A 27141-nucleotide genomic window follows, 5' to 3' on the forward strand; every position below is an offset into this window, starting at 1 on the left:
GAATACGAGGAGGTTGTATTCGGGCTTTGTTTCTTCTGTATTTCCTTTTGACTTATTCGGTTGCATAGCGTGGGAATGGGTACCGGGCTTTTGGGATTCTGGCGCTTTGGGAACCGTGGGAGCATTTTCCGGCGTTTTTCTGTTTTATTTTCGAATCATACCAAAAGCCTTTGCTTTCATTGTTCCGCACTGCTTGAAAATGTGATAGATCAGCTATGACGTGCATGGGGTGCATTCGCTTTACAACGGCGGGGATAATGTAAAAGAATAGTGACTTTATTCGTCTGGACTACCCCAACGTCAGAGAGTATCCCTACTCCTCAACAAGCTTCCCAAAAAAATGAAATGCTGCGCACGGGTAGTGTGTTGAAAAGCTAAGCATCATAGGTTATTGACATTAAAGGTGAACGACGGTTAGCACGGACTCCAGACACAGCCTTTTGCAACAAGTATACAAAATACGATACCGCTGACGCATCTAAGAATGCCGCTCCCCTAGCCTGAGCAGTCCTGGACTGTGTCATTGTTCTATTTTGAGCACAAACCCCACGTGTAATGACGTTTCTGTTGGTAGAGTGTGTTCTTCCGGAACCTGTGTTCGGGATTTCCGCGCTTTGCTTTAGTATAGCTGTCAGAAGCAATAAACTGCCCATTGTTCAGCTTGCAAGGCAAAGCCATATGCTAATGGACCTTTAGTCAAACTGGTATACTTCAGCAGCAGAGTGCTACACCCAAGGCTGGGATCCTGTTGATGCGTAAGGTGCACAAATTTGCTGATGTGAGAAGAGTGATATCCGATATGGGAATTAGACGTCCATGATAGCAATCTGTTAGGAAAAGGCCAGTTTCCAACGGTTGACATTTTGGCTTAACCGTTAAAAATAATCCCGGAGTTGGGCTTCTCTAATCCGGGTTTTGTTTCCCTAACGTTATCTGTCAACCTCGTTTAGATAGGCTCCAGGGTGTGTGGAATGTTTAATCATCCTTCGTGTTTTACCGGACTTGTATACTATTGCCTGTCAAGTTCAGCATCCACCGCAGATCCTGTCTTTCCGTGTCTGTTGGAAAAAACGTTGCCCCTGACTTAACCCAAACTGGAGGCAGCTGACCTGTATTGATGCGCACATCCCATCCGTTACATCTTAGGGCTGGCCTCTCGCTTTTATTTGGAGGCCGTCGGCTTGGCAAACACAGAGGATGATGTCTTTTCCATGCGATGTAGCCATTAAGGGGGTCTGTACTAGCGCGGAATTCTTCAGCTCAAAGAGATTTCAATCTCAAAACCAAACAAGCTCGTCTTAGCATCAACACTAGCCTATGGCGGCTCGGCGCTTGCAATTCAGCAGCGAAATCCGGCCCGGGGTCTAGGCTGCGGCTGTTCAGGGACCTGGCCTTGGCACTCTTCTGCAACGGGATATAAAGCTTTGTTCATGATGCTTTGTTCAACGACATGCATAGAACACCAAGACAGCCACAAGCTCTATCGGTCTCCATTCATTTCCTTCTCCAAATCCATCACCAGCCAAGGCCTGCCTGCCTTTGTCCTTTTGTCCCTTTGTCGGTCACTCGCTGCGACCATGCGACGTACACTCTCTACCGTCAGCGTTCTGCTGGCCCTCGCCACTGCGGCTCTTGGAGGTCCCACCTTGAAGACCAGCGTCAACGCCAAGTGTGGTGCGGCCTCTGGATCCACCTGTCTTGGCTCGACTTTTGGCAACTGCTGCTCCAAGAACGGGTGGTGTGGTAGTGTAAGTGTTTTTTTCTTTTCTTTCTCACTCTTGTTCAAAGTTTTTGAACATGCATATTGCCTTGTGCCGGATTTAAACTTTTTAAGTGCTGACATCTGTGCTTCACGAACAGACTGACGCCTATTGTGGAGCTGGCTGCCAGTCCGCGTATGGCACCTGCACCACTAGCGTCACGACCACCACTACCGGTGGCGGGACTACTGCTCCCTCCACTGGAACCAACCCCGCCGCGCTCAAGATCAGCACCGACGCCAAGTGCGGCAACGGCTTCACCTGCCAGGGCTCGACGTTTGGTAACTGCTGCAGCAAGAATGGCTGGTGCGGTAGTGTGAGTTCACCCGGATGTGCCCACCACAACGAAGCAGCAGCACGGAGATGCTAACATGCAGTCAGACCAACGCCTACTGCGGCAACGGCTGCCAGGGTGCATTCGGATCCTGCAATGGCCAGGCTTCGACATCGACGTCCTCCACCGGCTCGTCCGCCACCGGCACTCCAAACACCCCGAGCCTCGAGGTCAGCACCGACGCTCAGTGCGGCAACGGCTTCACCTGCCAGGGCTCGGGCTTTGGTAACTGCTGCAGCAAGAATGGCTGGTGTGGCAGCAGCAAGGCTTACTGCGGGGCGGGGTGCCAAAGTGCCTTTGGACGTTGCGACGGTGTGACGAGCTCCTCGTCTGCCACCGGCCAGACAACGACCTCGTCTTCGACGGCTGCATCGTTCACAACGACGTCGTCTGCCGCGAGCACCACCACCTCTGCCTCGGCCAGCTCCGCCTCCAGCTCGACTGAAACTTCTTCTTCTGCCTCTGTCTCTTCTGTTCAAAGTTCTTCTTCCGCCACAACCCTCACCTCGGATGCTGCGACGGCAACCGCGGATGCCACTACGGTTACCTCTTCGGAGGCTACAACAGTCACCTCCGACGCCACCACTGCCACCTCCTCGGATGCTACGACCGTAACCGCGGAGACAACTACGGCCACCTCTTCGGATGCTACCACGCTCACTTCGGATACCACCACGGCTACTTCGGATGCTACAACCGTCACCTCGGAAACCACTACGGCCACCTCCGACGCCACCACGGCCACCTCTTCTGAGGCCACGATGGTCACCTCGGAGGCTACAACAGTCACCTCCGATGCTACAACAGTTACCTCCGACGCCACCACTGCCACCTCCTCGGATGCTACGACCGTAACCGCGGATACGACGACGGTTACCTCCGACACCACTACGGCCACCTCTTCGGATGCTACCACGCTCACCTCGGAGACCACCACGGCTACCTCGGATGCTACCACAGTCACCTCGGAGACCACCACGGCCACCTCGGATGCCGCAACCGTCACCACCCAGACTTCGACGTCCCCCTCAGCCACCCCTTCGGGAGGCTTGCAGGGCTACTCGAACGTGTATAACGACAACGGCGCAGGTTGCGCTGAACCCGCCGGTTATTACAACGCGATTTCGCGAGAGGTTCCAACCGTACTTCCCACGGATCCATCTTGGGACCCGTTGATGGGAGCAAATTGGTGTAGATCGTCCTGTGACGCTGACTCCAGCTGCGACTCATTTTATGTCATAGAATTTACGGGTGGATCTGGCACTCTTTATTTTCAGGGGTGTTACTTCCTCGACAAGGCTTTTGACCGAGCGTCTTTAGAGTGTTGGTGGCAAGGCGTGGTTTACTTTGGGGCCGCTTACGACAAGATCGTCTCCCCGGTGACATCGGCAACCACGTCAGCCGCGTCGTCCACCGAAGTAACTTCCGCCTCGGATACTTCGATCCCAAGCTCGACCGAGACCTCCTCCGCGTCGACCACTGAGACAAGCTCCTCGACGGAAATCTCGACTTCTGCCACAGAGACCTCGACTTCTGCCACGGATGTCTCGACTTCTGCCACGGATGTCTCGACTTCTGCCACAGAGACCTCGACTTCGGCCGCGGAGACCTCCAGCTCTACCGAGACTGCAACAGCCAGCAGCAGCGACAGCACCACTTCCAGCATCACCTCTGATGTGCCCACATCCTCCGCCACCGAGACATCCAGCTCTACTGAAACGTCCACAGTCAGCAGTAGCGATGAGACGACCTCCAGCGTTGTTTCGGATGCTACCACAGCTTCTACCACAGAGAGCTCGAGCGCTACTGAGACCGCAACAGTTGGCAGCGGCGACAGCACGACATCCAGCGCTGTGTCGGATGGCCCAACAACGTCTGCCACCGAGACCTCCAGCTCGACTGAAACTGCGACAGTCAGCAACAGTGACACCGCGACCAGCGTCACATCAGATACGCCTACAAGCTCGGAGACTACTACTTCAGAGGCAACTGATACTACCACCGTGGCTCCTACCACCTCGGACGCGGCTACATCGGCTTCCGAGACCTCAACCGCTGCAGCAACAACCGAGGAGACATCTACAGCCACCAACTCTGCTACCGCTGATGCAACTGATGCTACAACCGCCACCACAGTCGACTCTAGCACCGTCGCTCCTACCACCTCTGAGGCCGCGTCAACAGAAACATCGACTGCTGTAACAACTGAGGAGACATCTACAGTCACTAGCTCTGCTACGGCTGATGCAACTGATGCTACCACCGTCACCACAGTCGATTCTAGCACCGTCGTTCCTACCACCACCGAGGCCACATCATCTGAAACCTCGACTGCCGTCACAACAACTGAGGAAGCATCTACAACTGCCAGCTCCGCTACGGCTGATTCGACTGATGTCACAACCGTCACCACAGTCGACTCTAGCACCGTCGCTCCTACCACCTCTGAGGCCGCGTCAACAGAAACATCGACTGCTGTAACAACTGAGGAGACATCTACAGTCACTAGCTCTGCTACGGCTGATGCAACTGATGCTACCACCGTCACCACAGTCGATTCTAGCACCGTCGTTCCTACCACCACCGAGGCCACATCATCTGAAACCTCGACTGCCGTCACAACAACTGAGGAAGCATCTACAACTGCCAGCTCCGCTACGGCTGATTCGACTGATGTCACAACCGTCACCACAGTCGACTCTAGCACCGTCGTTCCTACCACCACCGAAGCCGCATCATCCGAAACTTCGACTGCTGTTGAGACCACTGACGCCGCATCTACAGTTTCGAGCTCCACTGCTGTTGAGACCACTGAGGCTTCGACCGCCACCGCAGCGGATTCCAGCACTGTGGCTCCTACCAGCTCGGAGACCACTTCATCTTCTTCTGAAAGCTCGACTGCTGTGACAACGGCGACCTCGGATGCCGCCAGCTCTACTGCTGTTGTTGAGTCGACCGACACCGCTGTGACCACAACTGTGGCCTCGTCTACAGCTTCAAGCACCAGTGCTGAGCCAACCGATACTACTGTCACTGTGACATCAGCTGTGACTTCGGAGGCTGCCACCTCTACTGTCGTTGAGCCCACCCAGACTCCTGAGCCTACATCGTCAAGCTCCACCACGGCCGCGCCAGAGACCACGAGCACGACGACGTCAGGCACGACGACATCAGGCACGACGACATCAGGCGCGACGACATCAGGCACAACGACCTCTAGCGGCAGTTCCACCTCGACCGTCCCAGCTCAAGTCCTCCCCACCCTCGACGGCTTCGAGCTCACAAAGTTCGTCAAGACCAAGCCAGCATGCACAATGTCAGGAATGGCCACAGTGAGCGTTTCCGGCAGCCTCACGGCCGACAAGGACGCCAACGGAAACTACCCCGCCTTCCTCGAAAGGTGCCGCCAAAAGGCCAGCAACCAGTTCCAAAGCCCCTACCGCCTGGTGGTTGAGGTGCTCGTCCAGGACGGTGCTTTGAAGTGCACGGTGAGGAGCGCTGCGTACAAGGAGAGCGACGTAAAGTGCAACAAGAGCAACGTCGAGTACACGGCCATCTTCACTCGCCCGGCCCCCGCCAAGAAGGTGCGGAGGGAAATCGCGGCCAGACGCCCGGCTCCCGCCGTGGTCGACGCCGAGCCCGTGGTCAAGCGTGCGCCTGCTGGTGCCGACAGCAAGCCTTTGGAGCTGACCCAGAAGCGGGCTTGCATTGGTCGTCTCTGCGTACCAGCTGGTGCCTGGCGATAAATCCCAGGGGGGGAAACTGACCCGGCTGCTCCTTTGCGAATTGGGACATGGTTAGTACGAGGCGGATACTGGCGCGTATACTATTGGTACCCCATCGAGCACAATGTAAGGTCAGACTCTAGAATCTAGATAGGCTTTGTGGATAGGTCAATTAAGACATGAAGCTTAACAAGGTCTCAAATAATGAGTGTACTAGGATAACCTATGTGACAAGCCTCAAGTTTAATTATATTTTAGTAAGGATGTTGCTCACCCAAACGTCGCATTCCGACTTCGCCAGTAGCCGTGGGACATGTAGCCTCAGGCGCAGTCGCCAGGCTTCGGCTGGAGGGAGTAGTCTCAGATGCAGCTTATGGACTCATAAACAATGCTCCTGTTTGCCCACATGACCGAAATTATTCAGTGCATACCGTTGGATCGCTTGTCAGAAGGACAATGGTTTGTACCAATAATTGGCGGGTGGGTGATGTGAATACAAGAGATGATAAAAGCGGATCAACAGACCGCAAGAGGGTCGAAGCGCTTGACATGTGTCACAGGTAGGTTGCGCAAACAAGTGATTGATTTAGTGTTAAATTATTTATTTTCGCCACCTCTGGATCACAAGCAAAGGTGTGTGGTGGTCGAAGGTGCAACTCTTCAATAACAACGTCATAAATCAAGATGAGCAGCAGACATGGCGCTCCACCCGCGATATCTATCTGAGTCCCTGCACCCGCTCACGGACACATCTCGCGGATTTGATCACCAGATCAATCAGCCAGGGCGTGGGAAAGAAGGTGCGGGCTCGTGGGCGGCAGCAAAGGTGTGGGTGGTACGGTACAGTGGCTTGGGGCTGGGCTGGGCTGAATCCCTTCTCACACCAGCAAAGACTGACAGTGATGTGTGCAAAGCTGAGCTGAAAAAAGGTTGCCGAATAAAATATTGACAGACATACAAATGGGCGATAGGTCTGTTGACACCACACCTTCACGTGGCTGCTCAGTCGTCTGTAAGTTATTTCTTTCAAACTAGATATGCGGCTGCCATGGAAGTAGAGTTGCCAAAGTCTAAAGCTGAATGTCCGAAAGAAATCTATAAAGTCTATGCTGACAAGAAATCTATGATTAGGGAAGTGTGTGAATAGAAACCACTAGGCATGATGAAGTGTATGCAAGAAGAGACAATGGACCGATGTGTCAAGAAAATTACATGCCAACCTCCCCCCCTCTACCCTCAACCCTGCCCCCCACACTGCAACCATCTCACTTCTTATGCCTTCTGTCGACGCATGCATCGTATGGCTTTTGCGTAACTGCGTCGACAATCTTTTCCGTGGCCACCTGAACAGCGCCCGCTACAAGCACCTGCTCCACGACCTTGGTGCCGTCGGCGTGCCAACCTTGGCCCGTGCCCGGGCTTGCCAAAACCTTTGCAGTGTCGAGACCCAAAAGTTCCTGTGTTTTCTCGACCGGCTTGCTGACCCCCTCTGCGATTCCCTCAATGGTCGGGTGCGACATGCGGTAGCGCTCGTCCAACTCCCCCACCTTGGCAGCGGATAGCGCCTGGATATGAGGCACCTCGATGGAGGCGTGATCCTTCAGCCAATCCACTCCTTGCTTGAGGCTCTGGATGAAACGCCCAGTGGCTACCATGAGGTCGTCGTGTCCGAGGGTGACGATGGTAGTGAACAACTTGAGCGCGGCGCCTTCGATCAGGCCTATGAAAATGCTCGTCTTTGTAATCGCGTACCCCCTTGCCTTGATGTCTTTGACGAGGTCCCGCAGCTTGAAGATCTTGGAGACCAGACCGGCGAAGCTGAACACGGCCGAGCCGCAGAGCCACGGCATGAACAGGGCCAAGGCGCCAGAAAAAAAGGTGCCAAACGCATCCCGGGAGAATTCACGCGAGAGTTTGCGGAGCTGTTGCTGGATCTCGGCGTGTGTCATTTTGTTCTGATGAGACATTGTGGCGGGATGGCGGTTGGCCCGGATTGCGGCTGTTTGTGGGTTTGTGCAGCCCACGAATGTTTCACTTGGAGATGTGACAAGGTGAGATGCTATCGCCAATGTTTAAAGTTTAAATGTGATCAGAGGGAGATGTGAGTAATGACTAGTGTGTGTTCTGTAGTTGAAAGTAGCACAGGGTATGAACCACCACAATGTCCTGGGCTTGCGAAATATATATTCTGAACACAAGAGAAAACCTGATGGACACGCCGGCGGCACGGCTGTGCCCATTTTGGTGACCACAATGTCCACAGCTACACTCTTGGAGGTGCTCAAACCCGCAAGGCATTCTTTTCACCATCGCGCACAGAGAGAGTTACACAAAGCCTCGAAATTGTTGGGGATTTGGACAGTTCAGTGAACATGCGTGTGCCATCGGTTGGTTCTGACGATCCATTTTCAACACAGCCCCTGAAGGGTCAAATCACAAATTCTGCCTTGTTTTTACAGTTCATATTGTATAGACGCTTTTGAAGCCCCTCTCAGCTGCCGAGGCAGCCGCACTGGCATGCTGTATGCTACGAATCTCTGGGGGCAGCCAAGGTCACCATTTGGGCTCGTTTGCACAGCCGCAGCGCCCATGTTGTGCGCGAGCAAGGAGGAAAGACCCCAACATGTAGAATATGGTGGGAATGAGTGTCAAACGTACGAGGCATTCACACTCGCGAAGTTTTCGTTGGGATGCGAACCGTGGCGGAGCCGTAGAGATGCCTCGTATTTGGCTGCCCAGGAGGCAAGTATGAGTTGGAATGGTGACGTCGGCGGCGCTACCAAGTTGTCGACACAATCAGCTGAGCCTGGAAGAGAAAAAAAAACATCAAGCCCATCCAAAGTCTAGTTTGTGGAGAGTCATGGCTATGCTGCTCCAAACTAGGGTCACAGTGATCTGGGGTTGGAATTGTTTCCAGTTCTTGTTCTTGCCTTGTTCTCATTCTCAGTGCGGTGCCGGGTCCGGTTATGCCCAATATACGTCATGTCATTCCCATTGAGGCCATCCGCCGACTCTATGTTGAGGGTTTGGTTATTTCACGACAAGTAATCGTTAAATAAGAACCATGTGGATACCTTTGACGGTACTCGTAGGTACGTACCTAAGTACCTTGGGTATGTATGTTATAATGGTTCTGATTTATTGAGTTGCTATGAATAACCACACCTTGTTTTAACGCGCACCCACTTCCTGTGCTGAGTCACCCTGCTAATTAGGCGGGAATGTTTAATTAGGCGCGAGTGTTTGTTTTGTAGCTCTCTTCTGCTCTTCAATATTGTTTGAGCTAGCCTGGTCTTCAAGCCTTACATTAATGCACCGGCTTCCCGTGCTCGCTTGGAAGTAAGCTGTGATGACTAATCCTCATTGGCAAAAGGAATAGGTAATATAGGCCAAGCATCCTCCACCATTCATGGGTCAGACCCACCTTTGTTAGCGATTCACACCCAAACACACCAATAAGCTTAACAGCTGAAGAATTTTCGCCCTCCGGGCGCTGGTCGTCATGGCCTCACCAGAGGTCTCAAACCGCCGCGCGCGCCCGCAGAGCACGCCGCAGGCTTTGCCGCAGGGCCAGGCCGAGTCGGGACACGTATCTCTCGACACGCGCACCGCTAACGCGCCTGAGCCGGCTGGCCGCGGAAGGTACTCCAGCCTCCCGGCCCTGGCCATCAAAACACTGCAGCAGGAGTTGGAAAACGTGGAAACAGTCGGCAGCTGGCTCGAAGAGGTCTTTGCAGCCAAGCTCGAAAGTTTACAGGCCCCGGAGGACGCCGCGCTTAGGAGAATTGTTCTTGAACTTGACGACGTGATCAGCGGCTGGTTCCTCAGTCGCACCCTCCCTGAAAAAGAGCGTTCGCGCTCCCCGTCGCGTTCGCCGACCAGTTCCAGCGAAAGGCGCAGCATTTTAATTACGAGGACGGGCACGGCGTCGTCGGCCTCTAAAGGCAGAGGCACGCCCACTAACAAATCGGTCACATGGGCCGAGCGAGCCGCCACGCCACCAGCGGCGGCCCCAACGCGAATTTTAACCCCGGCCACGCGCTCGTACCCGATACGTACGACGCCCGGCAATGCACCTGACAGCTCCGCAACTCCCTCCCAATCGGGCCGGGACCGCTCCCAAGCCCCGAAACGTTTGACAGAACAGCCGTCCAACCGCATCCTGATCCGCGTAAATGACAAATTGCGGATGGTGACGAGGGAGCCATACGCGGTAACGACCAAATTGGCCGAGTTGGTCTCGGTGCCACACAGTGAAATCCCAAACGCCAAGCGTACCCCCACGGGCTGGGGTGTTACGGTGGCCTCTGAGGAAACACGGCAAAAACTCCTCAACCCCAGCGCGGTCAAGGCCATTATGGACGTATTGGACGCGCGGGAAGTCACTGTCCCGACAACCTGGCACACATACGCCGTCTCTGGAGTGCCCCGAACGCTCAATTGCCTGGACGGAAGAAAGGACGTACATGAGGTAATCCAGGAGGAGATTACCGTGGCAGCAGGCCAGCAGCCAGTCAACTGGCATATTTCCAAACATGGTTACGACCCACATACGGCTGAGGGCACGTGGATAGTGTCCTTCCTTCAACCCGTAAAGCCCTTTCAGCTTTTTGGAGTGTCGAGACGTGCGCGGAAGGTTGAAAAATCACGCAAAATTACACACCACCACGACGGTTGCCAGGGATATTGCGAAATACGTCGCTGCGTACGGCAAGCGCGTTGCGGCATATGTGGTGAAGCAAAACATGCGACAGAGGAAGAGCCGTGCAAGGCAGCCCCCAAATGCGTTAATTGCCACGGCCATTTCCCATCCGGACATGAGAATTGCCCTGCCCGACCTTTGGTGGTAAATGGGAAGCTTGAACGACCTTCACAGCGTAAACTTAAGGGGATTCGCAGAATCGGACGTGCCAACCGTGCCGCGATTATCAACGACCGGGCCGAAACGGCCCGCCGAGAGCCAGCACCTGCAATCCCGGTCCTAAGCACCTCATCGCAGCATTCGCAAACCTCGAGCTCCCGATCGAGCATTTCAAACAAAAGAGCGCGGCCATGCGAGGCGGCAGGGGCGGACATCCGTAACTTCCTGCAGGTTGAACAGGAACGCGTGCACGACGAAATCGTTTGGGCAGCCGAAATGGAGGAGGACGCAGCGGCTGCCGCACCTTGCCCCGCTGATGGGATAGACTTGGAAGCAACCCGTCGATTAATATGACGAAATACTCGCTCGGCAATATGCAGCGGGAATGCCTCGACGTAGTTTGGGCCAACGTAGGTAAAAGGATGGGTGTGCATCTGAGCCTATTAGAGTTGTGCCACCAGAGAAAGGTGGACCTGGTTAACGTTCAAGAGCCATGGTGCGGGCTAAATACGACTACACAAACGCACCCGGGCTATGATGTTTTTGCGCCAGTGGACGAATGGCACGCCAACACTTACGAAGCCATGACTGGGCTCCGGCCCCGGGTGCTCACCTACGTCAAGAAGGGGGCAGCCCTAAGGGCCGCACAACGACGGCTACCGCAGGGCCAAAATACGCGGGACATACTCTGGCTCGAAATTAACGGAATACTGTTTGTTAACGTATATAGGGCTCCGGGCACTGAAGCCGCGCTGGAAATGGTATGCAATACCGTGCCAAATGGACCCACGGTGCTAGGCGGCGATTTTAACGTAGCGGCTGCTGCATACCAGCCGGGCCGCGCAAACGCACGCGGAGGGGACCAACTGACGGCATGGGCGCAAGCCCAGGGGATGAGTTTTACAGGAAATATCGGCGTGCCCACCCACCGCGACGGGGGTTTACTGGATATGGTCTTTTCCAACCTCCCCAGCACAATAACTGTGGTTGACAGCAGTCTTTACACAGGCTCCGACCACGAATCCCTTTATACCACGCTGCGGACGCGCGGCGCCCCCCGCCCGGAGGCGATCAACGTTTCGGTTAGGGACGACCGGTTACCAAAGTTCGCGGAGCTACTTGCTTTTGGCATGCAAGACATGCCGGACCCGGGATCCGCGGCCGATGGCTACGCATTGGACGCGTGGGTAGCTGAATTTACAACTTTATGGGAGCAAGTGACGTGGGTCGTGGGTACGCCGGCGGGAAAAAGGGACAGCTCGGCTCCCTGGTGGACCGAAAACTGCCAGCGGCTCTGGTCCGAATTCCAGCGGGTTAAACGGAGCGCTGTAAATAGGGCAGACGCCTCTGCCGAGGAAAAAGCCTATACGAAAGGGGTGCGGGCCGCGAAGCGGGAGTACTGGAGGCACCGGATCGACCAACTGCGCGACGATAAGGATTTGTGGAACATGGTGGGCTGGCTGGGAGCCGGACCACGCCTCCGGTCCCCGCCGCTGGTTATTAACGGCGAGCAAGTGAGCGAGCCTTTAGCAAAAGCGGAAGCACTGCAACGGGAGGTGCTTGGCCGATTTTCGGCGGAGGATGACCTGCAGGGAGACCCCTTGGAGGCCTGGTCGCCGGACGAGGCTAAAATCCCTTGGGACACCCAGGTTAGTGCGGAAGAGGCGGAGCGCTCCTGCATTGGGGTTACGAGCACGTCCCCGGGCATCGACGGAATAACCGTCCGGCTACTAAAAGCCGGATGGGCTTCGTTGGCCGAGCCGGTGCGCAGGCTCTACCAACGTTGCCTGGAACTCGGACATTTCCCAGCGCCTTGGAAGAAGGCCGAAGTCGCGATGCTACCGAAAACGGGGAAGAAAGACCGGAGCAGCGTTCGATCCTGGCGGCCTATAGCCCTCCTCTCCTGCATCGGAAAAGGCCTCGAGAGGCTCGTTGCACGCCGGATAGCTTGGGCCATACACGACAACGGGCTCCTTAGCTGCACCCACGGCGGTGCCCTACCCAAACGATCGGCGACGGATCTGGTTTGTGCCCTCGCCCACGATATCGAGCAGGCTCTAGCTCGCGGGGAGGAAGTCACCCTTGTCGCATGCGACGTCCAAGGCGCCTTCGACGCCCTCCTCCATAGGCGATTAATACGGAAAATGCGGAGCCTCGGGTTTAGTAAAATGCTCCTCAGGTTCGTGATTAACTTTTTAAGCGGCCGCCAGGCCCGAGTCCGGCTGGAGGGTACGACCACGGGCTTTAGGCGGCTTGGGTGCGGCACCCCGCAAGGGTCTCCCCTTTCCCCGATCCTATATATGTTATATTTGGCGTATCTCGTCAAAAACGGTACGAAGTGGCGGTTGGCATACGCAGACGACGTGCTTACATGGAAATCGTCACCCTCGTTGGAGGAAAACGTACGTTGGCTGGAAAATAAACTCCGGGATATGCACGAAATTGCGGCGGAAGAGAAGATCCATTTTGCAGCGGAAAAGACAGAGGTGATCCATATCACTAAGAAAAGGCACGGTCGCAACCCGGAAATCCGGATTAATGGTAGAACGGTTACCCCGGTCCAACTACCGGGCGGTCGACGCGGACAAAGCGCCTCCGGGGCCGAGCGCTACCCGGGCATGCGTTGGCTTGGTTTTTGGTTTAGCCGACGGCTAGACGGGCGCCGCCACGTGGCCGAAAGGGCTGCCAAAGCAATGGCGGTCGCTGCCCACCTCAAGAGCTTTGGGGCAGTAAGATACGGACCGCCTGCGGCTGCACTTCGCAAGGCAGCGGTGGCATGCGTGGGTTCCTCGGCCACCTACGCAGCCGAGGCATGGTACAACCCAGCGCACAAGCAAAGAGGACTCCTCAAAGCATTGAACAAACCGCTGGTTTTAGCGGCACGGGCAATCCTCCCGGCGTATAAAACCACCCCCTCGTCCACTGTTCTCAGGGACGCAGGACTACCCTCGGCCCGCGTCGCGCTGGCCTACACCCGCCTGAAATACGGCGCCCGACTAAGGCTCGCGGACAAGGGGCACCCCCTTGTCAGCCGCCTGCGTGAAACACCTCGTGCCCGCAACTCGGGCCATTCGGCCACGACCCTGCAAACGGCTGCACAACTTCTCCCGCGGATCCGGAGACTAGAGTTGCGCGCACCTCGCAATGCCCCGGATTCTCGCACTGACCCCACCGGAGGAGTCCCGAAAGAGGAAGCGGCCCGCCGCTTTATCGAATGGCTGGACATGGTATCACCTGACGATATCGTGGTATATACGGATGGTTCGGAAAAACACGAAAACAACTGCGTCCAAATAGGGTACGGATGGGCCGCTTTTAGGGCGGGCCTGGAATTTGCCGCAGGCTCCGCATCTATTACGCCGGAAAGCCACGTTTTCGACGCCGAGGCGATTGGCGCCCTAAAAGGGCTACAGGCGGCAGCCAAGGCCCAGCCAGGCGCCCGGATCTGGATTTGTGTGGACAGCACCTCGGTTATTTGGGGTCTTAGAGGCGACGCGCCGCGTTCGTCCCAATGGGCCTTTCTGGAGTTCCATGACCTTGTCGATCTACTCCGAAAACAAGGTACCGAGGTTCGGGTCCGTTGGTGCCCTGGGCACCAGGGAATCCCGGGAAACGACCGGGCTGACGAGCTGGCCAAGGCCGGCTCCGCCGGACCGCCGGACCCAGACCCGAGGGCTCAGCAAACCACGTATAGCGGTGCCGGCACGGTCCTCAGAGCCATTCTTTCGAATATAGAGAAGGACTGGTGGCGTAAAGAACTCTGTGAACGGTCCCCCGCATATAGGGAATGGAAATTCCAATACACACCGAGAAAGGAGCCCGAGGAACTGCGTTTGCCAAGACCCCTACTGGGCCATTATTTGGCCATGAGGACCGGCCACGGCGATTTCAAGGCCTACCATGACCGTTTCAACCACCAGGATGCAAACACCTCGTGTGCCTGGTGCTGGAAGCGGACCTCCCCTGAGCACCCGGTGCACTGCCGCTATTCGCGGGCGGTGTGGAGAAACTGGCCGTGGCCTAATAACGACCGGCCGGCCGGGCCGCCAAATCGCGCCCAACGCTGGAAATTCTTCCAGACAAGCTTCGGGCAACCGAAAAGCTTTGAGGCGTTTTCGATAGCCACCAACTACTTCAGCGCCCGCCCCAGAGCGGCCCGCCAGCGCCCCGCGCGCCACGAACGCACTTTACGCCTAGGGACACCGATCGTAAACGACTCGAACTCTGACGAGGAATAGACTTACTGCCTTTTCACCCACACTTCACGGCACAAGCCGTCAGACGAACCCTCCGTGCACCTTAGGCACGGGGTCGCGTCAGTGAACTAACCCCCTAAGCAGGACCGGGCCCGAACCCGGTCAGGCACGATCCGCCTCTGCCCTCCTTGTTTTCCCCCTGTGTAAATAAAGAAGATAGAACGCGCGCCGAGATACCCCTCGGGAGGTTGCTAACGGCCGGCTAACAAGCCGGGCCGAGCCCGGCGTTAACTAATACTACTACTACTACTACTACAATAGGTAATATAGGCTTGGAGTGGCTGCTGAACTTGACGGTCCGAAGGAGACGCCTGCGCTGGAGAGACACTGTTCTTGGCGAAGTTGTGGCTGAGACCGTGAGGATGTCTAGGTAGACGAGGCGCATGGCGTTCTCGTGGCCGAAGTTCTTCAACGCTATTCCAGTTGGCCTAAGCCATGTTTTTGGCTGGGTTCGACATCACCCCACAAAACCGTGAGATCGTGGAACGATGCAACATTCTTTCTGTGGCTTGGAAAAGTAGGTACCTAGGTAGCCGGTGGCTGTGTTTGTCTTTGCGAGTGGTGCGCAGAAGGAGCATGCTCGATAAGGGGATCTGTATTGATACTGCCCAAATGGCTGGTAAAAGGGGGTCGATAAAGAGCGCCAGCTCCTGTCATAGGAGCCACACCCTCCAATTTCCATCTCCATTGTGCCTTGAAACGGAGCTGAAAACACACTCCAACTCCACGTCACTTGCCAGTCAACCCACGACCAACGCCGTCCTACAAGCACCGCCGCCCCCGCAAATTCCCCATCCTCCCCAGTGATCCTAAGCACGCCGCTTTCTGGACTAGGCCTGGTGGCTTATTGAATCCAGCCGTACGCTTCCGAATGTACTGGACTAATACGACCCCATGACCAAGCACAAACGAAAAATAGGGACTACCCCAACTAGTAAAACCCAGTTGATAGAGAAAGCCTTTAAATAGGCAAGTCCTACACATGTCAAATTTCAATTTCTCGAAGCGGCTTCAGTAGGTCGCTATTTCGGGCCGAACTGGCCGACTAGTATTTCATTTCGCCCGGCGTAGAAACGCGTACTTTTGTAACTTGTTCATCGTTCACTTGTCAAGCTATTAATCATGGTTCTTAGAAAATCAATTGATTGAGGAGCGAGGTCCTTACATGACCTACGCGTACCGATTTGCAAACCCAACCAACTCATTCGCCAAGGACGTAAACCTGCAGATCAAGAGTTCAACACATTGTGCGCAAGAAAAGAGCCAGGTTCAACCTTGGCTATGCTCTTGACAGTGACAGGTGTCAGTCACCCACCATATCCATCAATTTATGTCATCCGAATGTAAGGATTTCCGCTGGTTCCGTCGGGGACAAGCCGCGGCGCTAAGCGTGACAGCGTGATATAAACCATCGTTGTATTCTCTCCTTACGACTCAGATTGTGGCGCTGTAGAGAAAAAAAAATGTCAAGTTTGCAACTTTATTCAGAAGCCAGCTTTTACGAGCCATTTTCTTATATCTGATTTTGCGTTTGTGCTTTCCAAGAGCTCATCCCAAGCTCACAGATCATCCTGCAACCTCTGGGGCCTTTGAAGATATAAACCACTCCCTCCGAAGAGGTTTGAACTGCTTGTTTGCGATGAGAATGTTAATTCAATGATCATGCGGGCCAATCCGGAGACCGGAGAAACGACGGGCTTGCAGCGCACATTATTCGCGGGCCAAAAGTTTTCACCATCTTCCCAACTGACATGTCAGGAGCAACCATCTGGCTTCCAAGGAAGTCGAATGCTTTGTTTTGGGTTTGAGGCCATGAATCGCACAATACAAAAGCCCCAGCACTCTCGTTACCAGCCGCCTGGGCTTCCATTCACAGACCAGCAGCCGCGCCCAGAACACAAAAGTTCGTAACACGCTATCCCCAGGCATCTCAAACTTGGCGAAACACAATATCCCGGCACGATTTACAACAAGATGTGCTGCGAGGTTGGGATGAACATCTGGATGCACATGCATTACCCTAATACGCACATTTCGCACCATCATGGGTTCAGACGTAGACTCTTCCAACAATGCAAGTATAGGATCCACGGAAAATGGCCGACGATGGTGTTTGACGGTAGTCGGCGGCGTAATTGGCAGGTTCTTCTATGCGCCAGTCATCAACAACAAGCCCCGCAGTGTTTTCTTTTTCTTTGCTTACCGGGCTAGAACTTCTCACAGTAATAACAATGAATGGAAAACATTTAGGGATTTGCCGACATGGAATCTAGCAATTCAGGGCTTCAGGCCTATGACCTTCTGTGCGTTACGTCAGTCCCCCAACATCAAGGCTTTTCATCGTATGGTGTTTCGGATTAAAGAGTTGATTAATAGGGTTTTAACTATTTGCAGATCAAAGGCTTAGCCTGACAATCAACTTTAGGGGGGTTCCATGATAGATGACACTGTCAGGTGTTGTGACAGCATGTGCAATAAGTTACCCCCAAAGTGAAATCTAAGTCGGCATGTCCACATGACTGACAAGCATTGTGTCAAATATGTTTTGCGACTCAGTCATTTGGGATATTTTGGAACCCAGTACGTACCTAACATGTGTACAACACCCAGCTGTGAAGTATAAAAACAATGGAGTCGCTTGCAGAAAACAAGAGTCTGAATCTGAAATCATCAAGCAGGTTCTTAGTTCGCTGTGCGTACATCTCAGTCTACCAAATCATACGAATTGCGTTCTTACAGTCAATCTCTAGCATTCCATTTATAATCACCTTCCGTCAACATGCGTACCTCTACGACCATTTTCGCATCGCTGAGTCTTTTAGCTGGCCTGGTTTCCGCCCAGGATGTAGAGATACAGCCGGATTTCCAAGGAGTTATGACTGGAGGAATTTGTTGCGGCCCAACTCCCTGCCCAGATCCCAGTGGACAATGTGCCAAGGCCAAGCTGACCCCTTACTGCGTAAGTTCCCTGTTTCTGTTCCTTGTCTTTTTATTCTTCTTTTTTTTGTTCGTCTGGCAAAGCAAATGTCTTGGATGCGCGAATCTAATACTTTCTTTAGTGCGGTCCTTTCTTTAACAACCGAAAGAAAACAAAAAATACCAAGGGTGGATGTGACCCGTTTACGACCACTTTCCCTGTTGGCCGCCTCGTTAAGACCTTTCCCTCCACCTTGCAAGACTGCAGGTCCAATGGGGTTCCTGGGTTTGTTGGATGCGTCTGAACTGAAGGGGATCTCCATTTACTGTGGATGAGATCAGAGGATATTATGACCATGAAAATGTCCGCGGCCACGAAGAGGTTGAGTCAGGTTATGTTTAATTGTATACTAGTGTATTGACAATATACACAACTGTGGAGAGGTGTTGTGTTTCAGTCCGCGCTCTTGAAATCTCTTTATTTGCAGGGTCAGAAAGCAGTGAGTACGGCTACCTGTAACCCTGTGTAAAGAATTTGGTTCGCCGTTCCATTTGATGTAGCTTGGCGTCTTGTGCACGGATGATCACTGAGCCCTTCCCTCATTCATTTAACGAGTTTAGTTGCTGTAACCATCCGGGTATCAATAGTCGCCTGCGCAAGGGCATGCGAATTCCCTTAAGTTTATAATGGTGCGGTCAGATAGTAGTAATACAATCCGTCGCTGATTTATTCCAACCTCTGGCCTTTTCTTTCTCAACACCATTTCTTTTCACAATTCAATCAAATGAGCTCCACAACCTCTTAAACTAGTATTTGTAAACCGTGTTCTTGTGTTTCCCTATTTATTCTGTGTCGTATCCAACATAACTTTGTGATGAATGAAGTTTGAAATACGGATGGAATCAAACTAATTTTAAAGCTATTGCAAACCCTTTTGTTCAAAAGCGCCTCGGAAGGTTCTTTGTTGGTACCAAAGCAGCAACACTGCAAAGTTCAGGGCTTCTTACCTGTGTCCTCAGTAGATAAATTCACTCTCTTGACTAACAACGCTGGTCCAGGCTATTTGGCTACGAGCTAAGCTTCAAACAATCCCTACTGACTCTAGACTAATTAACTATCTGGCAAAGTACCTCGTAGCAGTTGCAAGCATTCCACTTGGTTCCTTAACCGAAGGTTCACTGCGACAATGCGAGCGGGCTGTCAGACTAACCTACCTCAGCTCGACCAGGGGAGTGCCAGATAGGGGGAGATTGGTCTACGGCCCCACACACACTACCGGATATGGTGAATCTTATCAAGTGCGATGCTAGTGCGAATGGGGTCGGTACCGGGGAACGGCTTGCAAAAAGTCAATTTCGGTGCTTCCTCTTAGAATGCGGTGACAAAACATGAAGTTCAAGTCATCGTTGACAGCTTGACGCATTCGAATAAATCAATTCCCCCAGTTCATCTCGATGGTCTTTCTGTCCAAGTTTCGGGGGCTCCATTGAAGATTGGAGAGGACATCCCGGCCCCTTCTCTGGGCAATACGCCAAGCACCTTGGTGTCTTGTACAAAAGCCGCACAATGGATGGCAAATGCCACTTAACCACCGTAACCACACGTTGACCTTTGTTTCTACATTAAAGGGCTGATATAAGCCGCCAAGCCCTAAACATACAAGCAATCTAAATAGAGAAAAATCCCGGTCGTCAATCCTGGGGTTACACAGCAGCCGAGGCCGTCAACACTGACATCCTTTCTTCAGTTCTGTCAGACTCGCCAAGCGAGGAAAAAGTCCCTCGCAGCATCTAGTCGACGCAGACAGACTATACAAGGAACGTATTTCAAAACGGCGTAGCTTGAGTTGATATGCACATGGCAAACAGCTGAGTATCGCAACTGAGCTGGAAAACCATGAATACATGGCAATGCTAGAACATCTCCAAACAAAACTCTATCACCAGCGCCCCCAGCCACCAGCCAGTAGCCGCCTTAGTCCTAAGCCCTCCAATTTTTCTCAAAATGGAATTCCTCGCCATCCTCGCCGTGCTGGCCCTGCCAGCCCTCACGCCTCACGGGCACGGCGATTCTCCCGCGGGTAGAGCTGTCCACTGCTCTCCCAACGCTTTACTACGAAAACTCTTCCCGGCAGCCCTCCATCCCGGAGCCGATCCAAATAACCTGGACTCGGCCCGAGGTCTTTGCCAAGGGCGGCAACGCAACCGCCCGCACCGGCCCAAGAGCCAGACGAGGCGGTTGCACCTGGCGGCCCTGCAGGAGCGCGGGGATCATCGGCGTCGACGGACCGCGTCGTCCTCACCGACACCCACCTACTCCGTTCTCGGCGACGGGGCGGCTGCGGCGCAACCTCCCAGGCGGCGGGTCGTCGTGGTGCTCGGCATCCCCTGGTTGGGGCCGCGCGTCGTCGCCACCACCGCACGGCACTTGAGTCAGCCCGAGGAGTCAGCTACAGGTTCTCGCCCGCGTATCTGGACCGCGACCGGCTGCCGAACCGGCAACGTCGTCGCCGTCATTAACCTGGCGCGCAGAACGGGGACTCGGGGCCTCTGCGCGTACCGCAAAGGCTGGGGCGCTCATGATCCTGGACCGCAGCCTGGCCGGCGTCGTCGGGCTACTTTGGCGCCGCGCCCTGGGACGGCTCGGTCGCGCGGCAAAGGATCTTTCGCACGTACGGGTACCCGTAGGGAAGGAACCCCACAGGTCAGCAGCCGTCCGTCCAAGGGACGTTTTCGGCGTGGAACGAGTGCGGCTGCGCCAACGGCGAACTCGTCTACTTTGACGCTGATGCCGTGCCCGGCCAGTCGGGCAGCTCCATCTACCGCCAGGTCCCCCCCCGACGCCTGGGGGAAAATTCATGCAGTACGGCGTCTTGGCCGGGGGTTCCGCTATCTTCAACCTGGGGGCGCAGGTCGAGGCGTTTGTGAATGCCGTTGCTGCGGCTAGGAGGGACTTTCCTTGAGGGGCGTACATAGGTCACCTGCTGGACGCCACTTCTTGGGATGAATGTCATTGCTGGCTTGTCAGTCTTGGGTTCGAGGGAAGGATGCTCAATGTTTTGGTATTTGCACAATGCAATGGACAATCTCAGCAATAGATTCAGTTGCCAAAACTCGGTGTGTCGTGAAGCAATTCGTTTACTTCGTACTTTGACTGAGAACGTGGTACGAAATCGGTTGATCTTGTTGGTGCATCCCCGACGACCATGATCATCGAGGCAACCAACCTCGCATACTGGGAGCCGCTGTAGTGATAAACATGGCACCGTTCCCCTAAAAGCACCCAGACGAGCATTTTGGCGAAAGCAATAAGTTGTGGATGAGCGGGTTGTTCAAACATATGTTGGTTGAAATTTTGCTCGAACCCTAAATGAAATCCAGAGATGGATCTGAAAATGCAGGTGTTTACGGTAAACGTCGACGGCTTGTGTGAGTCCCTTGTTGCGGCCAGTGGAACATGCATGATGAGGCATCCGGATTGCGCGTAGATATACGGGGCGTAAAATGGGAATCGACAGCCACCTATACGTTATCTTTGCGGAGCTACAAGTATTGAAGGCATAGAGTCTACAGAGACAGGCCTGGAGACGACAGCAGGCAAATGACGGGTACTTAAGTCGGCCACCAGCTCACAACTTCAGCTTTTCTCAAAGTATATGGCGCGTCCTCGCGAATTCCCCAACCGTTGCAGCACCATCCACCTAGTGGTTTTTCATAATCTTCTGGAAGGCCCAACATGCCAAGGTGAAACTGGATCGCAGATTCGCAACCTAGCAAAGATGGTGTTGGGCGCTGTAAATCTTGGCAAGGAAAGGCAGCTTCGTTCCTAAATTCTGATGGCTGGGGTTTCGGGCACAGGTTAAACCTCACTCGTCTCACAAATTTCCATAGCCACAGGTGTTCATTTGATACGGTTCAACTACCAAGTACCAACCGTGACTAGCTCCAACTGACGTGACAAGGGGTGAGGGATCGCTTGTCGTTCGCTTGTCGTTCGCTCGTTTAGGTGCGTGCACGCGATTAGTGTGGCATGCCTTTATTTCCTTTTACATTTGAATTAGCTTCAAGTTTTCAAGAGGAATCGCCCCTAGCTTGCAGCCTCGCCTTTTTGGGATGGTATTCGTGGAAGCATTGCCCCCTTTTCCCCACATTGTAAAAACCCCCCAAATTGTCGCTTTAGTTCTCAGTTACTTAATAACTTATCGATTCATTCTGACTCGATGCTCCGACAATTAATAGAAATAGCCACAAAAATAACAAGTGGGCTGGGTGATCAAACGAGATTTCTGAGACAAGACGAACAGCTAAAGTAAGCGCCTCAGACTCCTGGTAGAAGCACGTGGATTTATTTTTGCTAGCCGCATGTTGACTAAAAAACCCGGATCAACGGTGAGAGGAAAGGTTGTCCCTGCCTGGATCGACGTGGAATTGAAACATGTTGACGATCATCTCATCTATGCGCATTGTTTCGGCGGCCGGCTTATACAAAGTTTGCTTCCGTCTTCCGACAAATGGTGCTAATGTTGTCGACGGTGTGGCTTGTAAGTTGTAAGGTCCCTCCAGGACATTGTGTAGTCTCGGTTAACCCTGGAGATTATGCCTACAGGGTGAAAGTAAAGTTGCTGAAACCCTCCATATTTGACTATGCCGCTGTCTTCTGCCCCAGAAGCTAAACCTAGTCTAGCACAGCTTTAGACTGACTTCCATGATAGGAGTTGATGCTACTATCCAAAGACTTGGAATTACAAGATACAAAACTCAATTCACCCAAGAGTCCAAGCCAATTCGATCATTTTGTGCCATGTACCAATAAATCATGATAAAATGTGAAGTCAATTTCTAGATCCAGAGAATGTCAGGAGCCTAGCTCCCAGTGAAAGATATATACTGCAAACGAATGATAGATGCGTCTCAAGGAATGTTCTGTGATGCCCAAATATGCTCCGACCCGACCATGCAAGTCAACGCTCTATCCCATGTCGATCATGACTGTCTTCTACAGGCACTGCGAGTAGTAGTCGTTGCTCTTGGTGCAAGAGCCAGAAGAGCAGCAGGTGGCTCCGCCCCAGCCCTGACCACCGCACTGTCCGTACATGGCCGCGCAGCTTCCGCTCGGGGGGTTGGAGGGAGGGTTGCTGGGCGGGTTGCTGGGCGGGTTGCTGGGGGTGTTGGTAGGGGGCTGGGTGGGCGATGGGTTGCTCGGGGGCTGCTCCTGTATCACACAACTCATGTTAGTAAAGCTGGCCCCCAGGTCAAAAAAAAAAAAAAAAAAAAAAAAGCCGACAAGAGTAGTTCGAGTGTCAACTTACAGGAGGCGGGGTGCTGCCACTGCCACCACCACCGAAAACAGGAGGGCCGGGGTAGTTGTACTGGGCCGGGGCGCCGACGTAAATGCTACCATACAGGCCCGAGTCGCTCTTGCTGTAGGCACCGGGGAAGGCGACGAGGTTGGTGGGGGTGCTGGCGCCGTTGCCGGTGACCTTGAGCTGGGCGCAGCTGATGTAGAACTGCGGAGAGCCGGGCGAGTGCAGGCCGATGTGCTCGACCCTCATGAGGTAGTTGCCGGCCTTCAGGCTGGCGGGGATGGTGGTGTAGATCTCGTTCATGTTGACGTCGAACTGGCTGCCCGACTTGGCGCCGTGCTGGTCAATCTTGAACCAGACGTTGCCCGAGGGGTTCCAGCTGTTGACGTCCTGTCCGTCGGGGACCCGGGCCATGTAGAACATTGACGGGCCGGCGTGGCTGACGGACGACGAGGCGGTGAAGCCGATGCGCGAGCCCGAGGACACGGTCTGCACGCCGGCGGCGGCGCGGCCGGCCTTTTCGTAGCAGCCCATCATCGGGGAGTTGATGTCCTCGACCGGGGCCTGGCTCGGGTTATTGGCCGTCTCGCGAATGTACTGCCAGTTGCTGGACTTGGCACCACCGACAATGGTCTGCAAGAACATGTCTGTTTTGTCTTGTTAGTTTCCATATCGGGCAGCGATAGTGTTCGCTGTGAATAATACAACAGAAAAGGGGGTGGGTGCATACAGTGGCCCATGACCGATGGGGCCAGGACGGCGAGAAGAGAGGTCGACAACTTCATGATGGCTAGGCTAGTAAAGACTGGAATGCAGCTGGATAGAGCGAGCGAGGGTGGCTTCCAAAATCTCAAGATGCTCCGAGAACGAGAGATGGCGAATCTCTTTATATATCACATCGAAACCGCCTGTTCGGGTCGCCTCCGCCACTTTTTCGACATGGTTTTGCAGAATAGCATCCTCTTGCACCGGGGTCGCCTACCACAAGATTTGAGACATAATTATTCGGAACGTGACCTCCGCGAAAACAACCCACGATTTTGACGTATCTCTTGGCAGCCTGCCGACAAGGATCGCCAGCGACTTCTCAAGTCGCCCTGCGGTCTCGCCCACCCCTGCGTCACACTGCCAGAAATAAATTGATCCCCCATCATGCCCTGCCTCGCGCATGCGCCAGAACCAAATCGAGAAAAAGATTCGTCTCAACTCCCGGTTCCCGCCAAGCATTCAGCAACAACCCGCGGTCGCTTCGCCACTCCCAATCAATCCATGCCTCTGTTTCGTTTGCCGCCCCCCACACCAATGCGAGCCTAAAAAAAAAAAAGAGAGAGACAAAACGTCTGAACAAAAAAAAGTTCGGCGTTCCATTCCGGAGCACGAACGGGGATCTGGGGATTCTTTTTGGTGTGTTGATTCCGTGTGCCCAACTGAATTGGCTTGGCGGCTCTTCCTGCACCCGGCGCGTGGTCGCACCTCCGCCTTTTCCACGAATGGAACGGCCTGGTCACGGGAAATGGGATTGCGGGCATTTGTGCTCCGTTGAAATAGGGCCAAGCGAACAAACAAATCGGTAGGGGCGGAAATTATTCAAGGGCGCCTAGGGACCGACTTGTCTCGTTTCAAAGGGTTTTTTTTTTGTTTATTTCGCTCCCGGCGCCCATTTCCCTACCGTCGTCATAGATTGGAGATACGGGCCGTCCTTGCCGCGCTTTTGGTTCCCATGGTCCATGAAATCTCGATTTTTTATGCTTTCTCGTCTGAAAATAATTAAAATGATGACAAAGGATCAGAACATGAAATATCACAGCCCGGCAGTCGAATTGGCGCCAATGACCAAGAGTTTGGAGTGGCCAATGAGAGCCATTAGCATTATATTAACAAAGAAGAATCTATTTTCTATCTTTCTACAACAAAGCACTAAACACACACATGGGCGGCCAGGGTGACTGGTAATAATACATTGGATCGCCCAGTCCCCTATTGAAGATATGCGTTGTTTTTTTTCGTTCTCACTTCTTCCGTCCACCTTCGCTTCCACCTCGGTCAAATAGGCAGGCCGAAATGTCTGGGCGTTGGTTTTTTTCTTCTTGTAGTATCCTTCTCGGCGCATTGCGTCATTAAACCCGGCGCGAAAAAACAACTTGCAATTCCACCGACAAAGAAAAAAAGAAAAAAAAACAGAGGTTGAACCACCCGAAAAAATTCTCAACCATCATGGACTCGTCGCGCTAAGACCCAACCGGCCCGAACGCCGAACACCTAACATGCGCCATGTGGCTTACTGGCGCTGGTGGTGGCCGTAATCACCACCGACGGCCGGGGTCATCTTGGGCTTGCGAAAACGCTTGGGCTCGGGCTGCGGCATCTCGGCGGACGGCTGGACGGCAGGGGCGAGCTCCTCGGTGCGCTCCTCGTGCTTGGGCTGCTCCTCATGCTTGGGCGCCTCGTAATGCTGGGGCTGCTCCTCATGCTTGGGCTCCTCGTGGTGCTTCGGCTGCTCCTCATGCTTGGGCTCCTCGTGATGCTTGGGCTCCTCGTAGTGCTGGGGCTGCTCAGCGGCCGGGGCGGGAGCGGTCGGGTAGCCGTGGGCAGGGGCAGGGGCGGGAGCCTGCTCAGGGGCGGGCTCCGGCTTGTGCTCCTCATGCTTGGGCTCCTCGTGGTGAGCCTCGGGCTGGTTGCCGTGGGGGACGGTGTGGTAAGCCTCCTGGGTGGGGGCAGGGGCAGGGGCGGGCTCCTCGCTGGGCTTCGTGGCGTGGTAGCCGCCCTCGGGGTGAACGTGGGCGGGCTCAGGGGTAGGCTCGGGGGTGGGCTCCGGAGTGGGCTTGGACGCCTGGTAACCGCCCTCGGGGTGAACGTGGGTGGGCTCCGGGGTAGGCTCGGGAGTGTATTGGTGCTCGGGTTCAGGCGTCTTGGTGGGCTCAGGCGTCTTGGTGGGTTCCGGCGTCTTGGTGGGTTCCGGCGTCGGCTCGGGAGTCTTCTCAGGCTCGGGCGTCGGCTCGGGCTCGGCGACCTTGGGAGGCTGCGGCGGGGGAGGGGGTCCCTTCTGGCAGTCGCCGCCGCAGATGACGAGCTTGGCGAACTTGGGCAGGTCGCAGTTCACCTGCCAGCCGCGGGCCTTGGCGCACGACAGGAGGCCGCGGTTGACGATGGAGTCGCAGTTGACGCAGACAAAGGGGCCCTTAGGCTCCTGGCGCTTCGCACGCTGAGCCTCCTCGGCCGCGCTCTCACCCTGACCCTCAATCTCGCTCTGTCCACGACGGTCACCTTCACCCTCATCCTCACCCTCACCCTCACCAGGACCATCGGGACCGCCTGGGATATGCGGGGCGTCAAAGTTGCCGTCGGCATCAAGGTACTCGCATGGGTTCACAAGACCTGTTTATGTTGTGATCGTCAGTGATTAGTGGGATGTGGTAAGGCCCCAATCGTGTAATTCTTTTTTTGCGCATCGGCAAGCGGGAAGTGGGTGGTCGGTTATTTTAGGGTCACTAACCACACATGGACTCTCCCTTGCGGGTACCAATGGAGTAGTCATAGATGCCCACAGGGACAGACGGCGACTGCGGGATGGGATTAGCGGCGATGAGCGCAGGGGCCACGCCGAGGATGGCCAGAAGGCAGATGTTGTTACGCATCTTGGGGTTGGGGGATGAACGAAAGAATGTGTTGGGTTGTAGCGAGCGACTGATGCTGTGAAAGCACTGAACGAATGACTGTCGATGGGGATGGTGGACAAGCAAGAACCTGTCCCTATCGGAACAGGACATGCGGATTTATACATTGCTTGATCTTTACAGTTGTTTTGCTCATTTCATCGTGAAAAGTATAATGCACGCAAAGTCTCGGCCCTCGGTATGAGACCATCTATTGAAGCCAAAATGGCAAAAAGAAACGTGGTGGGAGCGGGTAGAATATCGATGCCGCAATTAGCCCGACCAGGGAATGTCGACAGGGGACATGTTTTGCGGTACGCCTACCACAGGTAT

General features: G+C 54.3%; 6 protein-coding genes across 6 annotated transcripts; 3 read left to right on the plus strand and 3 right to left on the minus strand.

Annotated features, from left to right (window-relative positions):
• Positions 1 to 1577: 1577 nt before the first annotated feature.
• On the plus strand, positions 1578 to 5840 carry MGG_02142 (uncharacterized protein; the record flags this gene model as incomplete). The annotated part of the gene is made up of 3 exons (XM_003708870.1): positions 1578 to 1748; positions 1861 to 2076; positions 2142 to 5840. The coding sequence occupies 3 exons, from the start codon at positions 1578 to 1580 to the stop codon at positions 5838 to 5840; spliced, it is 4086 nt and encodes a 1361-aa protein (XP_003708918.1).
• A 987-nt stretch (positions 5841 to 6827) lies between these two features.
• Positions 6828 to 7976, minus strand: MGG_02143 (uncharacterized protein). The gene has a single exon (XM_003708871.1). The coding sequence runs from the start codon at positions 7784 to 7786 to the stop codon at positions 7085 to 7087; it is 702 nt and encodes a 233-aa protein (XP_003708919.1). The 5' UTR covers positions 7787 to 7976; the 3' UTR covers positions 6828 to 7084.
• A 9739-nt stretch (positions 7977 to 17715) lies between these two features.
• MGG_16041 (uncharacterized protein) lies at positions 17716 to 18157 on the plus strand (the record flags this gene model as incomplete). Its single annotated transcript, XM_003708872.1, has 2 exons — positions 17716 to 17895; positions 17996 to 18157. The coding sequence occupies 2 exons, from the start codon at positions 17716 to 17718 to the stop codon at positions 18155 to 18157; spliced, it is 342 nt and encodes a 113-aa protein (XP_003708920.1).
• Positions 18158 to 19857: 1700 nt separating this feature from the next.
• Positions 19858 to 20815, plus strand: MGG_16042 (uncharacterized protein; the record flags this gene model as incomplete). The annotated part of the gene is made up of 2 exons (XM_003708873.1): positions 19858 to 20566; positions 20658 to 20815. 2 exons carry the CDS (start codon positions 19858 to 19860, stop codon positions 20813 to 20815), a joined length of 867 nt encoding a protein of 288 aa, XP_003708921.1.
• Positions 20816 to 23152: 2337 nt separating this feature from the next.
• Positions 23153 to 23800, minus strand: MGG_16043 (uncharacterized protein; the record flags this gene model as incomplete). Its single annotated transcript, XM_003708874.1, has 1 exon — positions 23153 to 23800. One exon carries the CDS (start codon positions 23798 to 23800, stop codon positions 23153 to 23155), a length of 648 nt encoding a protein of 215 aa, XP_003708922.1.
• A 1633-nt stretch (positions 23801 to 25433) lies between these two features.
• Positions 25434 to 26790, minus strand: MGG_16044 (uncharacterized protein; the record flags this gene model as incomplete). Its single annotated transcript, XM_003708875.1, has 2 exons — positions 25434 to 26530; positions 26649 to 26790. The coding sequence occupies 2 exons, from the start codon at positions 26788 to 26790 to the stop codon at positions 25434 to 25436; spliced, it is 1239 nt and encodes a 412-aa protein (XP_003708923.1).
• Between the last annotated feature and the right edge of the window lie 351 nt (positions 26791 to 27141).

Source organism: Pyricularia oryzae, chromosome 1, assembly GCF_000002495.2.
Source record: "Pyricularia oryzae 70-15 chromosome 1, whole genome shotgun sequence".
In the NCBI taxonomy this organism is placed as follows: Eukaryota; Fungi; Ascomycota; class Sordariomycetes; order Magnaporthales; family Pyriculariaceae; genus Pyricularia; species Pyricularia oryzae.

Excerpts from the sequence above, each read along its gene's own strand:
- MGG_02143 (XM_003708871.1), bottom strand. The coding sequence starts at position 7,786 with ATGTCTCATCAGAACAAAATGACACACGCCGAGATCCAGCAACAGCTC.